Source organism: Mirounga leonina, unplaced genomic scaffold, assembly GCF_011800145.1.
Source record: "Mirounga leonina isolate KUSES-001 unplaced genomic scaffold, KU_Mleo_1.0 Mir_197, whole genome shotgun sequence".
NCBI classification, from domain to species: Eukaryota; Metazoa; Chordata; class Mammalia; order Carnivora; family Phocidae; genus Mirounga; species Mirounga leonina.
The window spans coordinates 1,307,681-1,321,684 of record NW_023270494.1 but is presented as its reverse complement, the minus strand read 5'-3'; the positions used below and the strand labels follow the sequence as shown (position 1 = coordinate 1,321,684).

General features: G+C 48.5%; 1 protein-coding gene across 1 annotated transcript in view; it reads right to left on the bottom strand.

Annotated features, from left to right (window-relative positions):
* Positions 1–14,004, bottom strand: part of NPLOC4 (NPL4 homolog, ubiquitin recognition factor) — a 60,246-nt gene that overhangs the window by 27,665 nt on the left and 18,577 nt on the right. Inside the window, exons 5-11 of the mRNA XM_035025791.1 lie at positions 13,755–13,803; positions 12,913–13,007; positions 11,045–11,168; positions 10,009–10,188; positions 6,805–6,891; positions 4,395–4,466; positions 3,621–3,747 (exon numbers count right to left, since the gene is read on the bottom strand). Coding sequence (XP_034881682.1) covers positions 3,621–3,747; positions 4,395–4,466; positions 6,805–6,891; positions 10,009–10,188; positions 11,045–11,168; positions 12,913–13,007; positions 13,755–13,803 — 734 coding nt within the window. The remainder of the gene's footprint in view (positions 1–3,620; positions 3,748–4,394; positions 4,467–6,804; positions 6,892–10,008; positions 10,189–11,044; positions 11,169–12,912; positions 13,008–13,754; positions 13,804–14,004) is intronic.

Sequence of the window (14,004 nt, the reverse complement as noted above, 5' to 3'; positions counted from 1 at the left end):
GGGAGAAGCAGACTTCCTGCCGAGCAGGGAGCCCGACATGGGGCTCAATCCCAGGACCCCGGGATCATGACCCAAGTCGAAGGCAGACGCTTAACGACTGAGCCACCCAGGCGCCCTAATTTTTTTTTTTAAAAGCAACATTAATCTGGGGCACCTGGGTGGGTCAGATGGTTAGGCATCTCCCCTTCTCAAGTTAATCTGCCAAGGAAACCTGCACGTCGGAGGAAAGGGCCTGTAGCAGAAGAACTGTGCCTGGGGCACAGCCTCAGGAAGGGACTCTCATGGCCCAGAGACATGGGTGGCCAGCCCACCAAGACAGGGAGTTTAAACTTAGGCTCAATGGTGCATTCTCCTTCCACTAGATCCTTCAAGTCCACACATAAACCCCACAGTTAATCATGACTCTCTTCCTCCACCAGTCTCCAGCTAGAGCTGTTCTCAGCAGGGAGAGGCAAGGCCAAGCCTGCAGCTTCAGCAGCAGCTCTCAGGGAGCTGCAAGCACAGTGCCTGCAGAAGCACCATAAATCCCAGATGCAACGGTCAGTCTCCTGGGAGATGGCCACACACACACACACACACACACACACACACACACACACACAGGTCTGCTCCTTCCTGGCCCACGGGGCACTCAGGGATGGGGTATGGCAAGCACAGCTCAAACAGCTCCACGGGGCAGCGGCACATTCCTGGTGAAGAGCCACTGACGCGGGGGAAAAGCACACCTTGTTTGGAGGTCCAAGATCTGCGACTACTGTGGATGGCTGCCCCTCCGCTGGCCGCCCCGGGAGCCAGAGAGAACTGTGAGCCCGAGCTCATCACAGCGTTCGACCAGGGGGACAAGTCATCAGAGAAATGCAGGGACTCTAACCGCAGATCTTACTGTAAGTTATTTACTGTCTATAGTTCCGAAGCCTTTCAGTAAAGTGGCAATTCTGAAGGAAAAACTCCATGGATGATCTATACTCTCCAACCTCCCAACAAGAGCTATGAATCAGTAATTGAAGGTACAGGCAGCCCCCAAGTAGAAACTATTTATAATCCTAAAAATGTGCCAGTTCCTTTGGCCCACTGAATAACTCCCCATAGACAAAGTAATTAAAAGGTCTAGGTTACCATGGGAGCCCTTGGAAACCTAAGACAGCAGTTCTGGAATCTGTGAAAGTAATTTTTGGTTGCCCTCAACAATAGGGCACAGGGCCGGGGGGGGGTTTGGGGGGGCGCTGCCAGCCGAAGTGGAAGAGGTCGGACACCTCGCTGTGTTTGGGGAAGTCCCATACAACAAAGGCCCATTCCACATCCCACACAACCTTGAATGTGCCCTGCACACTCTTATAGGCAAAAACCCCCATGTATGATCTCAGATTAAAATCCATATTTTGGGGTGCCTGGGGGGCTCAGTTGGCTAAGTGTCTGCCTTCGTGTGTCCTGGGATCAAGCCCCGTGTCAGGCTCCCTGCTCAGTGGGGAGCCTGCTTCTCCCTCTACCTCTGCCCCTTCCCCAGCTTGTGTGTGCTCTCTCTTAATAAGTAAAATCTTAAAAAAAGAGTAAGAAGAAAAAGAATCGGGCGCCTGGGTGGCTCAGTTGGTTAAGCGACTGCCTTCGGCTCAGGTCATGATCCTGGAGTCCCGGGATCGAGTCCCGCATCGGGCTCCCTGCTCGGCGGGGAGCCTGCTTCTGCCTCTGACCCTCCCCCCTCTCATGTCCTCTCTCTCTCTCATTCTCTCTCTCGCAAATAAATAAATAAAATCTTTAAAAAAAAAAAAAAAAGAATCAACCATTTTTCATATAGAAGCACAAAAACAAATATGCAGTTTTGATCCACGGTGAATTCCCTAGGAGTGTGGTAGCAAGTCAGCGGAGGGAAGGGGACACGTTCAGCTCAGCACTTCACGGTGAGGCCAGTAAGCATCTCAGGGAAGAGTGGCGCTGGCACCAGTGATGTCCGCGCACGGCTGTCAGCTCTGGCTCAGTCACCGTGTTGTCCCACCAGGCGTCAGTCCCCAAGCACTGGCGTGCGCAAGGACACAGGTCTGTGTTATGGCCAGGCGGCCTCTCTGCTTCCTCTGGTACGTTCACGTGTGCAGGGAGGTATATCATCTGTGAGTTTCACTCTCTGCACAGTAAAGGGTATCACAAAGTATCCTGAACAAGGGGCTTTCAAAAGGGGGTGTCCGATAGGTTTGAGAACCACCCATCTAAGCAACTGTACCCAGAACATCTGCCTGACGTGTTGCGGGAGTGAAAAGGTAACACGTTTCCCCCCTTGGTCAAATACAGAGCAGGCGTGGTGAAATTCCAAATGACGCGAACGCTGCCTCCTCCCTGCTCCCCTCCCCGGCGTCCAGTCTGAGCTGCTCTCCCCGGCTGTCCCCACGGAAGGACCCTATGCCAAAGAACTACTTTCCTGTAACCCTGGTCAACACTCCCATCCACTCGCTTAAGTACCTGGCCCAACAACAGTCCTAAGAAAATAAATCAACTCAACTAGTTCACACTAGCATGTGAAAGATGCTGCCGCTGCCTCTCACTCTTTCAAAGGACACTCATCTCAAAAAGAAAGTGGCCATCAATCCAAATGGATCTTAAAAATGAGGGCAGTGTTTTTCTTCATGGTTCTCATGACAGTCCCCTCAACTGGGATTAACAGGGGATCCAGTTACTTACTAACATGTTTGGGCTACTTGTAAACTGGTCTTTGTTAAATTGGGGGTGCTTCTTTCTATGGAACTAGGGGAAGGATGGCTACCATGAATAAACTGGGTTGCCAGTTCAGTGAGAGTAGAAACCAGGTCTTCACAGGATCCAAGTTAGTGTTTACTTTAAAAAAATTACCAAATAGACTATGCTTTCATGAGTTGGTTCTCCAAATTTAAAATTCCCACTCTTTTTAAATTGTATAGTCCTATGACCAGTTTTTTTCTAAGACAACATATGTTAAGCATGTTATAAAAGATTTGGTGGCACCTTCTTATAGACCACAATTTTTTATTATGTATTTATGATGTACATAGCACTGAATATGATACACGTATTATCTCTCACTCACACACACACACATGCACACTCAGAAATGGTCTTAAAATGACTTCCACTCAGGGCGCCTGGGTGGCTCAGTTGGTTAAGCAACTGCCTTCAGCTCAGGTCATGATCCTGGAGTCCCGGGATCGAGTCCCGCATCGGGCTCCCTGCTCGGCGGGGGGTCTGCTTCTCCCTCTGACCCTCTTCCCTCTCGTGCTCTCTGTCTCTCATTCTTTCTCTCAAATAAATAAATAAAATCTTAAAAAAAAAAAAAATGACTTCCACTCATACTGTCAAAAATAAAGAACAAACAGTAAATCCTTTTCTCCTACACAGACAGTCATCTGTGGCTACTGGAAGGGGTAAAGGCAGCCCTGAGCTAAGATCCAGAATCAAGCTGACTTCACCTTAGAACACAAGAGGATGAGAGAACAGCTACACTGAGTCCCTGACTCTAGTGGTTTTGCAGGCAATGCAGTAAGTTCAGGATTTTTACCATAAAACAAAAAGAGGAATCCATGTCCCACGGGCACGTTAAGAAAATCTCTTGTAGCTGAGTTACGAATGAAACGCTACAAGAAGAGGAACAGAACACGTACCTGTAGCCACCGCAGTGACGAACTTGGAGCCAAAATGTCCGTCTGGAGAGAGTCGACATATGTTAGGATGCTTATTTTGGAAGTCTCCTGCAGTGATACATTCTTCCGAACTCAGAAAATAGGTGTCCTAGGAAAAAAAGAGCTGGCATATCAAGTTTTACAGCATCGTGTGGAAATACACTCCTGTTTCTTCTTTAGAAAACACCAAGAACTAAACTGTGGCCTGTCAAACACTGCATGAAACAAACACCTATAGTTCCTAGCTGTTACGGGCCCTTCTGCTCCCACCACAAATAATTGGGAAGGCTAGAACCATCAAGCAGCCACCCCCACGGGCTGACCTCCAAAAAACACTGGTGGGTGAAGGCCAGGGAGTGTTGCTCTACAAGACACAATCAACAGACCCACCCTTAGTTTATCAAGAACACGGTGTTGAAAATAATTTGGTCTAAAAGCCAGGATGAGGGATGCCTGGGGGGCTCAGAGGGTTAAGCATCTGCTTTCGGCTCAGGTCATGATCCCAGGGTCCTGGGGTCAAGCCTCGCATCGGGATCCCTGCTCAGCGGGAAGCCTGCTTCTCCCTCTGCCTGCCTCTCCCCCTGCTTGTGCTCTCTCTCTGTCTGACAAATAAATAAATAAATAAATAAAATCTTTAAAAAAAAAAAAAAAAAGCCCGGATGAGCCGTGCAGAGCCGCCCTGCTGGCATGAGCCCGAGCTGGCTTGTGACCAAGCTGCAGATTGAGCTAAGTGGGCACACTCCCGTCCCACCTCACCTTATTCCGGCTGTACCGGACGGTGCCCTTCCGGGTGTCTTCTGAGACGAGGTCTGTAAATATCCAACCAACCTGCATGAAAGAGGAAAGTATCCTCTGAGCCTCTCCCTGAAACAGGTGATGAATGTTTTCTGGCCTCTGTGCAGAGACCTTAAGAGCATTTTGGTAAGAGACTCCTGTGAGCCAGTTATTTCCAGGTGAGTCAGATCCTCAGCTAAGCTGCCGGGGTTTTCAAACTCCACCCAGTTGAAAATGGCCACCCTCCTCTGGTGCTGCTGGACTGGAGGTGATGGTGCATGAGCAGAGCTCATCTCTTTGTAAGAAGCCCCATGGCACCAACTCTGTACCCAGCACTGTGCCGGGTTCAGAGGAAACCTCAGCAGTGAACAAAATTAGCAGAATGCCTACGCCCCAAACAGGAAGACAGACAATGAGCAAGCAAAGAGAGACAATGCTATTTCAGATGCTAAGGCTTTCTCCGTAAGATAAGAAAACGGACTCCCTAGAGAAGGCACTTAAAATAAGGACCACCACCACAGAGTCCTTACCCAGTGGCTCCTTCGCGCTCCGCTACAGGACTGAAGACAGCAGGTGAGGGCACAAGGAGCTGAAACCCCCGACACTAGGACACCCTCACGCCAGTCCCGGACACCTGTCTGTCTGTGTGCTCTGTGGTCCCTAGCCCTCCTGTGCCCACGAACCTCACAGCTGGTTGCCCCTCCTAAACCAGAACTGGGCTGGGAGGTTTACGAGCGGGGTTGGACCCCAAGTACACGTCCTTTGGAGAAGGACGTGGTGGCCCATGACCCTGTCCAGCAGAACCTAATACAGAACTCTTCAAATCCATCTCATGCACACAAGACCAGGCAAACGTGGAGAATTTTATTTTCTTTAAAAATACCCAAGCAAACAAAAAGCCCATGGAGGATGCAGCAAAGAACAGGAGACTTGCCGTATAAATGGGTCGAAGCAGTGAGTAGAACAGAGCCAAAGCCAGGCAGAAGTCAGCTAGGGCAGCAGAGCCAGGGTTTCAGAGAAAGACATTTAAGTCACCTCAAAATCTATTAGAACTACAGAGTTCGTGAGCTATATGTTTAAAACAAAGGTCCAAAAGTTACACTAATTTTTCTTTTGAACGAGAGACACTAAAAAGATTTAAACCAAAATATAACCCTAAATCAAGATGCTGACTCCTGGGGCGCCTGCGTGGCTCAGTCGGTTAAGTCTCTGACCCTTGATCTCAGCTCAGGTCATGATCTCAGGGTTGTGAGTTCAACCCCCACATTGGGCTGTACACTGGGTGTGGAGCCTACTTTAAAAAAAAAAAAAAAAGATGCGGATTCCTTACTAGAAACAATAGGACATTGTTTTCTTAAAATGACTTGGCTCTATCAGCTCCTAGGCCTACAAACATATTCCCTATTTTCCCCCTTTTATCTACAGGAGTTCATTTTTCACTGTCTAAGTTATTAACAAATAAAGGATAAAACTTATGGGGCGACTGAGTGGCTCAGTCGGTTAAGCGTCTGCCTTAGGCTCAGGTCATGATCCCAAGAGTCCTAGCACTGAGCCCCGCATCGGGCTCCCTGCTCAGAGGGAAGCCTGCTTCTCCCTCTCCCTCTGCCTGCCGCTCTGCCTACTTGTGCTCTCTAATAAGTAAATAAAATCTTTAAGAAAAAAAGAAAAGGATAAAACTTACACAGCTAACATTGAAATTCTAAGAGGTATTCAAATTCACATTCAATATTTACCTGTACAAACCCTTCTGCAAAGTTCCTGGGAGCTCCACCAAGGATGTAACACAAAGCAGATCAACAAAAGTTCTTCCCTGTCTTCTAACTGCCCAGTAAAACTAGGAAACCTCACATGCTCAGATGCCTAAATTAACAACAGGAAATCCAAGGATGATGGAAGAGGGAGTGCCAGAGGCTCTGAGCACCCGGGGCAGAAAATGAACAGGCGACAAGGACACATGAAGGGAGGGCTCCCCTAAGAGGCCGGGCCTCGGGGTGCGGGCAGGACACACAGCGCAGCAGCGAGGCTCCTTCCTGGGCAGGAAGAAGGGGTCTGAGTCCTGCTGCCTCTTTCTTCCACCCTCTAAAGCTGTCCTCAGGAAGTGGGGCAGGACGATTTCAACAAAACAGTCCCAGCACAGGGATCACTTGTTTTCATTTTACTTTAAATCAGAGAAATAGTCTCATTCTATTTCGAATCCTTGGATCTGAAATAGGAACATAAAAGCTACAGCGCCCAGAAAACACAAGCAGGCATTACAACATGCTGGGCCCACACCTGACCTCGGGCAGCTGGGAGTTCAGTCCCAGACAGGGCCTGGCCATGTCGCCCACCTGGATGTCCCCAACAGAGAGCCCTGGTCCCCCATTCAAAGGCCAGCAGAATGCCTCAGTACCTTCCTCAGGCCAAGCTTGGCAGCAATTTCATCCACCACCTCAGCTTTCGGGTCTTCCAGAAGCTCCAGGCTGTTCTGTGTGCCAATCTGTTGGGGCAGTAAAGGCAGAAGACAGACTCAGAGGAGCCCACAGCCATCCCACTCGAATTCTGGCTCAGGAATCCCAAGGGGATTCCCTTGCCAAAAAGGAGAATTATGGCAGCAGAAAAAGGTTGACATCCAGATAAAACACAGTCCGAGCCCTCCAGGCTTTGCCCCTCCTCAGGCTACAGTGCGCTTTCCAATCAAGACTCAGGACAAGAAGATGGTGACACTCAGGCTGGTTCACATCACACCGCCTCTCGTCGAGTGTGTGGTTGCTCTCAGGACTGAGGAAGGCTGTCTACACATTTTTTGGGGGGGTTCCTTCATTGGGGAAAGTCAGTTTCAAAACTCCTTCGGATAAACAGTTTCCTTCCAAACAGGTTTGGGTACATAAGGCAAGATTCCAGCTGTATGGTAACATTTGTTTCCAGAAAACAGGCTGGGAAAAGCTCCTGCAGGGGAGTGCTGTGCTTCACAGGCAAGGTGCTGAGTGGGGGATGACAGAGGAATGGAAAAGGCACCTGGAATCAGCAACCTGCTGGTGGATGGGCAGAGCACTGGGCTCGGGGCAGCAGGCGGGCTTGGACTCTGACTGGCTCACATGCAACCTAAACCGGCCACAGGACCCCAACTTCCTGCAGTGGACAAAGCTTACCGAAATCCTTCATCTGCCCTGAAATGCACTTCAAGGGTCACTAATAGTAAGTATCATACCTAGCAGAAACCCCGGCCAGAGGAATAGGAAAATGAAGGTAATCCCAAACCAAGTTATACTAATTGGGTACATCCTTGCAAATGAGTCAGATTCTGGCAAAACAACAAAAGAACTTTCCGTTGCTGGGTATTAGCAAAATGGAGATCATTAATACCTCCAGAGCACAGGTCACATCACAAACTCAGAACAAATCTAAGGATCTGGTTTCATGACCCGTGGCAGCATGAGCTTCAACTTCTAATGAGCTGCAGGTTATTGGACGTCAATGGTTCCAACCTTCAGGATTCCCACGTTGGGAGCTCTGGTGGTGCCATTCGTGGTCTGGACGCCAGAGGTTTGTCTCTGTGTTTTATTCGATCATACTCCTAGCACGACTGCTGAAACTCCTCATGAAAGACGCCCTCTACAAAACTGAATTTGAATAAACTGTGCTTCCAAAAGCAGCTCCATCATTACAGAGAGCACACTTAGTGCCCTGGCGGTTAGGCAACCCCGACACTCTGGCAGGGTCTCCACCGCCACCTAGTGTCCCCTTTTAAATGAACCACCACAGGAGGCCTCCCTCAAACACCTCCTCTACAGCTTTCAGTAAATATGGAAACTGGCCAAGGGGAGTAGACCACACTCAAGCTCTGCATCAGTGCAGCCAGGGAGACAATGGCATGTGTGTGGAAGCCACGGACCGGCACCCCAGCCAGCAGCCACGGGGCCTGCCCTTTCAGACCCTGGTTTACTTAAGAAGTCATGGGGTGATTCACAGAACACAGTTGTAAAGTGACCAAGGCGAGTATGGTATGGCATACACCCAAAGAAAGAAGGAGAGTGGTATGAATATCTATATATTTGCTTATATTTTAAAAACTTAAACTCTAGTAGTCTACACCAAACATTCTGGAAAGAGAGGGACAGGAAGAAGGGGGTACCTTGTTTGTAGATCTGACTTTGGAAGCATGCAAAATTTTTTTTCTTTTCCAACATTTTAACTACAAATTTCAAACATATAGCAAAGTTTAAAGAAATTTCAAACATATAGCAAAGTTTAAAGAATTTCTCAGTGAGGACCCACACACCTGCTATCTAGATTTGGCCACACTCTACTCTATCCACCCCTCTAATCACCCCAAGTCCTCTTAGTTTTCCGTTGTACTTCATAGTAAACTGCACACACAAGCACCCCTCCCAAGTACTTCACCATGCACATCATGGACTAGAATTCCATGTTTATGGTTTCCACTTTTGTAATGAACAGTACATATATGTATATATATATATATAATACATATGATATATACATATGATATATATATATGATGTACATATATGTGATGAAACGTACCACGTAAATATCTCATAGAACTATACAACAAATACATATATAAAAAATCAATCCCAGGACGCCTGGGTGGATCAGTAGATTATACAATGTATTTATGAATGGGTAGTTAATTGTGTAGGGCTGTCCTTCTTAAAAGTGTGATTCCCCAGACCTGCAATAGGAATGTGAACACTATTAGCAATGCAAATCCTTGGCCCCACCCCAGACCTACGGAATCTTGCAACTGTCCTTAAGCATCTGCCTTAGGCTCAGGTCATGATCCTGGGGTCCTGGGATCAAGTCTCGCAGCGAGCTCTTTGCTCAGCAGGGAACCTGCTTCTCCCTCTGCTTGTACTCTGTCTCGCAAATAAATAAATAAAATCTTAAAAAAAAAAAATCAATCCCTAAATACCAAAAATAAAACAAATGAACATAAATGTGTTACCTAGGTGGTGGCATAGTCACACAGAGAGCACCTTCCAAGTGACTTTAAAACACAGTATATGATTGCTGGTCCCTCATGAGACACACCCTGAGGATCCTCCTCCTTCCACCAAAAAAAAAAAAAAAAACAAACCCAAAAAACCCCACCTTAAACTGTTTTCAGTCCTATACTGGTAGTAATTTTGGTAGTCATTCTAAGACAGTGTGTGTGTGGTGTGGGATAAAGGACACGGGTAACCCTGTGATCCTCTAACTCTGTCATTTCTGGGACAGCTGACCACAGACGTGGGCGAAGGAGATACAGAATTACAAGGGACGGAGCAGTCCCTGTGGCACTTTGGGGCAACTGACAGAAGTGGAACACAGCCAACAGATTAAAATATTCCATCAATGTTCAATTTATCGACATTGCAAGAGTCCTTATTATCAGTAAGACAACGTCCCTATGCTCTGGAAATGCACACTGAAGTACTTAGGGACCATGAGCTTACCCTCCAGGAATTCAGGAAACAGACACTGTGTGTGTGTGCGCGGGCAAATGACAGAGCAGAGGAAGTGGAACGAAGTCTGAAACGAGAGTCCCGCACAGACTTCAGAGCCCAGGTGATAGAGAGGCCTGTGAACTGGGAAGCCTGTGCTCGCCTACCTGAGGAGGCTCGTAAATGGCAGCTACTTCGGCTCTGATGCCAAGAGGAATGTCTTTGTGCTCTGTATACCGTCCATACAAATACCCGAAATGCTGGTTCCCTGTCTTCCTCCAAAAGTCAAGGAAGCGATCGGCAACTGTGTGGTTCTCAAACATGATATTGTCCACATGTCTGTATTTCTGTAGAGCAAACAACGGGCTAATGAATACACTCTGTCGGAAATAAATAACTTACTTTTCTAGTATAAGCCATTCATAAATCTCCATCTAGCTCTTTACACACACGTGTGCACACGTGCGTGCACACACGTTTTAAAATGTGCTCTGCCCTTAAGACCATTTCAGATTCTAGAGGGTGGGTGGGGTAGGGGTGGGATTCCTCAATAAATTAATTCAGATTAATCTTACTGGGATTTCACCTAAAATGCAGGTTTTCACAACCTCTAGCACAAAAATTAGTTTTCAAAAAGAGAGAGCAGGGAGAAGGAAGAGACAAGTTTCCAAGCAGTCACAAAGGCGGTGGAGAACTCTCTACAGAGCAAATGTGGGCCAGTAGCACAGAGAAGGCGAGGCGAGCGATCCTCAAGGGCACAGAGACCAGAGGGGAAGAGGCCAGAATACTGCGTGCCGCTGACACTGGTCTCTTCCTCCTCCCAGAGCCCAGCTCCCTTCTTCACCTGGCCTGGACAGGTGCTCTGAGGGGGCTCCAGGACAGTTTGGTTACCAGCTTCCAGAGCCATGATTTCTTAGAAGGGAAAGTGCAACCACGAAGTTATTTTAAACAGTCACCAAGAAAGTTCTGCCTCCATGCAAGCGGACAAAAGAGAAAACAAAGGACTCCCCCCTCCACGCATGCAACAGCTAGAGATCTCACCAATAGCCTCTCCAGCGTACGACCTGAAGTGCACTTGGACCCACCACCGAAAGTGCGCTCTGCTAGGGGCGGGTCCCTCCATGGAGGGGCTTTTCTGCAAATTTTCATTTCTGAGCCATGAACACAAATCTACGGTCTAGATGGACACAGTGAACATCTCACCTGTCTGTTCAGCGTGATGGCACTTGGCTGGCACTTAGTACAGATGCCGTTAGGCCATGGAAGGTGTCCCTCGCACCCTGATTTAATCTTGCAACTGATGTTCTCCAGGGCAACAAATTTCCCCCTGAATAAGAAGAGGCAGCTTAATTAATTCAACATCCCAACAGTGAAAACTTTAGCAGGAGACTGGAAATCCTATGTCAAATCTCTTACACGTCCAGAACAAAGTTCTAAGAAGCTAAGCACGTGGCAGGCAGCAGCAGGGGAATGTGCTAAGAATTGCTATCGTGAACTCCCAGCTTCTGTCCTGCACACGGAGACTATGCAGAAATACGTAACTGTTGCCCTATAAAAAGTCTCCATTTTCAAGGTCTGTCGCTAACACCCATGAAGATTTTCAAGGATACTATTAAACACCTATTGATCTAACCTGAACCGCTGACAGAAAACAAAGCCTGTTTTTAAGTTTCATTAACTTATAAGCAACATCTACATCATGAGTCCAGTACTTACATGTTTGTAAAAAAAAAACAAACTCTGAATCACAAGGAGAAACCCTGATGAGGGTACCTCGCGAAGACATCTTCCCCAGCTTCTGGCTGAAATAAAGACTATCCAGTGAGGAAGCCAGGGCCCCACCCCGATGTGGGGTGGATGCGCACAGATGCCTTCACCCTCTGCCAGTTTCCCACTCACAAAACGGTCCAGGAATTCGATCCTATCTTCACAGGCCAACAGCATGCTGGCCTGCGGGCCCCTGGGAAGCAATGACCACCACCAGCCTGCACGGGACCGAGAGCTGCCAATGTGCCCCCACGGGATACTGTGGCCTGGACCCAGACTGGTGGAAGGCTGACGGATTTCAGCACAACGAATCTCTACTCGTTCAATAGTCCAGAAAGTTCCATGGCTTACCCCACTGACAGGCAAGAATGGGTTTCTGGTAGGATTTTTTTCTCGTGGTCTAACTTTTTTAAAAAGCCATTTTAGGATGTCAGCAGGTTGTCAGAGAAAAACTATAATCAGGCCAACATGACATTCTTCACAAAATGTTGCTGACTTGGGTTCAGCCACCATCTCCTCCTGCTGCACTGATGGGAATTATAAAATGGTATGAAGTCCATCACTTTCTGGGAAGGTGAACGTATAGTCGTATAGTCAACAGAAAGGGGTCGCACAGGGAAGTCCTTGACATGGTTTAAAAGAAATCAAAATGCCCTCAGTTCGCCTCTCTCCAGCCACTGTCACAGCCTGCACTTGGGGACTTGGGGAGCCGAGAGATGGCCGCCCCACCGCCCACCTGGCCGAGCCTGTAGACAGTTCCCGCTGAGGCACCAGGAGGCCCAGCCAGGGACAGCACGGTTACTCCAGCCCCTGCCACGGCTGTGACATCAAGCCGGTAAAGAGGCCAGCTCCAGGGCAAAGGGCGGATAGGGGCCGTGGAATAGGTGAGCCAAGATAACCACCACGGGGTGGTTCAGTTTTTCCGGAAAGCAGAGGATGAGCTCTGACCACCATCATATCTTATCTCATCTGCCTTCACATACACCTAAGTTGCCAGAGCACCACATGCCTGCAGAAGTCTGGGATGTTCCCCCAGGGGTCTCCACGTGGCCACTGCCAGCCTGGCATCTGCCCAACACGCTGGGCATGTGGACAACAACAGGGCGTCAGAGTCTCCGCCCCTGTTCCTTTTCTAGAATCTGTGCCAAAAGTCACGAACTCAAGTGCTCTGTGCCCAGACCCTGATCTTTGCTTTTCTCATTCATATGCTCACAGGCTTTAAGCAACACCTGCCAGATACATAAAAGGGACTTCTACACGCCAAAGCCACATCGGCACAGCCTAACTGCGCTCAAGTTGCTTACTTGTCGGCCCCCCCGGTCAGCTTTCGGATGTAGGCGTGGAAGGACATGTGCTTCACAGGAGGTTCAAGATGGTTCAGGTAGTCCTCGTCAAATGGCTGCCAAAACACACACAGTCAGTACGGTCACGCACCTGCTGGCGTCTCGAGGCAAGGAGAGGCGGGCAGCCAAGCCGCTGCTGCACGCAGGGAGAGACCCAGCCAGCAACCGTAGAGGGCAGTGGGAGAGGACGGGCCCTTGGTTCTCACTTATCACTCCAGGTCAGAACCAAAGGTTTCTTTGTGTACCAGTTATCTTTCTAAGATTAAAATGAATCTCTATTAAATAAAAGATGCTCTAGGTCAAGTAAATATTAGGAAAATTTGGGGGGGAAAAAAAAAGTAGCCCATAAGATGAAGAGGAGGCTCATGAAGAAAATCAGGTTGGCCTTGCTGCTGTAAATTCAGCATTCACCAGTTACCAGTCAGCATTATTACGGTAACTCTCAATCTCACCAGGACGAATCAGCAGGAGGACTCGGGGAAAAGTAAATCAAAACAATGCCGAGCACAGAAACCGCCAGCCCCAGCTTTGTGTCAGGTTTTAAAAGGACTGTCCAGGGAGCCCACTCTAAGTGCTGCCCCTCGGTCACAGCAATACAGACGCTCCAGCCGTTCACAATCCACCCCGAAGGTCACTCCCACAAATAAAGGTTCGTCCTCTTGAAGCTGCTTGCACGAGTGGGAATGCGAGGCCCCGGGCAACAAAGAGACCCAGCGCGAGGGCGCAGGGCGCAGGGAAGTACCGACGTGCTCTGGGAGCAGCCCCTCCCGCCAGCCCAGAACGTCCGCTGCACCAGCTCTCACCTCGAGTGGAACACAGTGCACGCATTTCCCCAAAGGGCCGTGTCGGCACCTAAGAGCACAGGGCAAGAGAGACACACAGCCATTAGTACGCCTGCTCCCCTGTTGCTGCCTCCCAACGTTTTTGGTATTTGTAACATATGCCGCACTTCATAGAGTATTTCCCTACCTGTGTGGAATTATCTTTTTATTTATTTATTTATTTATTAAAGATTTTATTTATTTGACAGAGAGAACACAAGCAGAGGGAGAC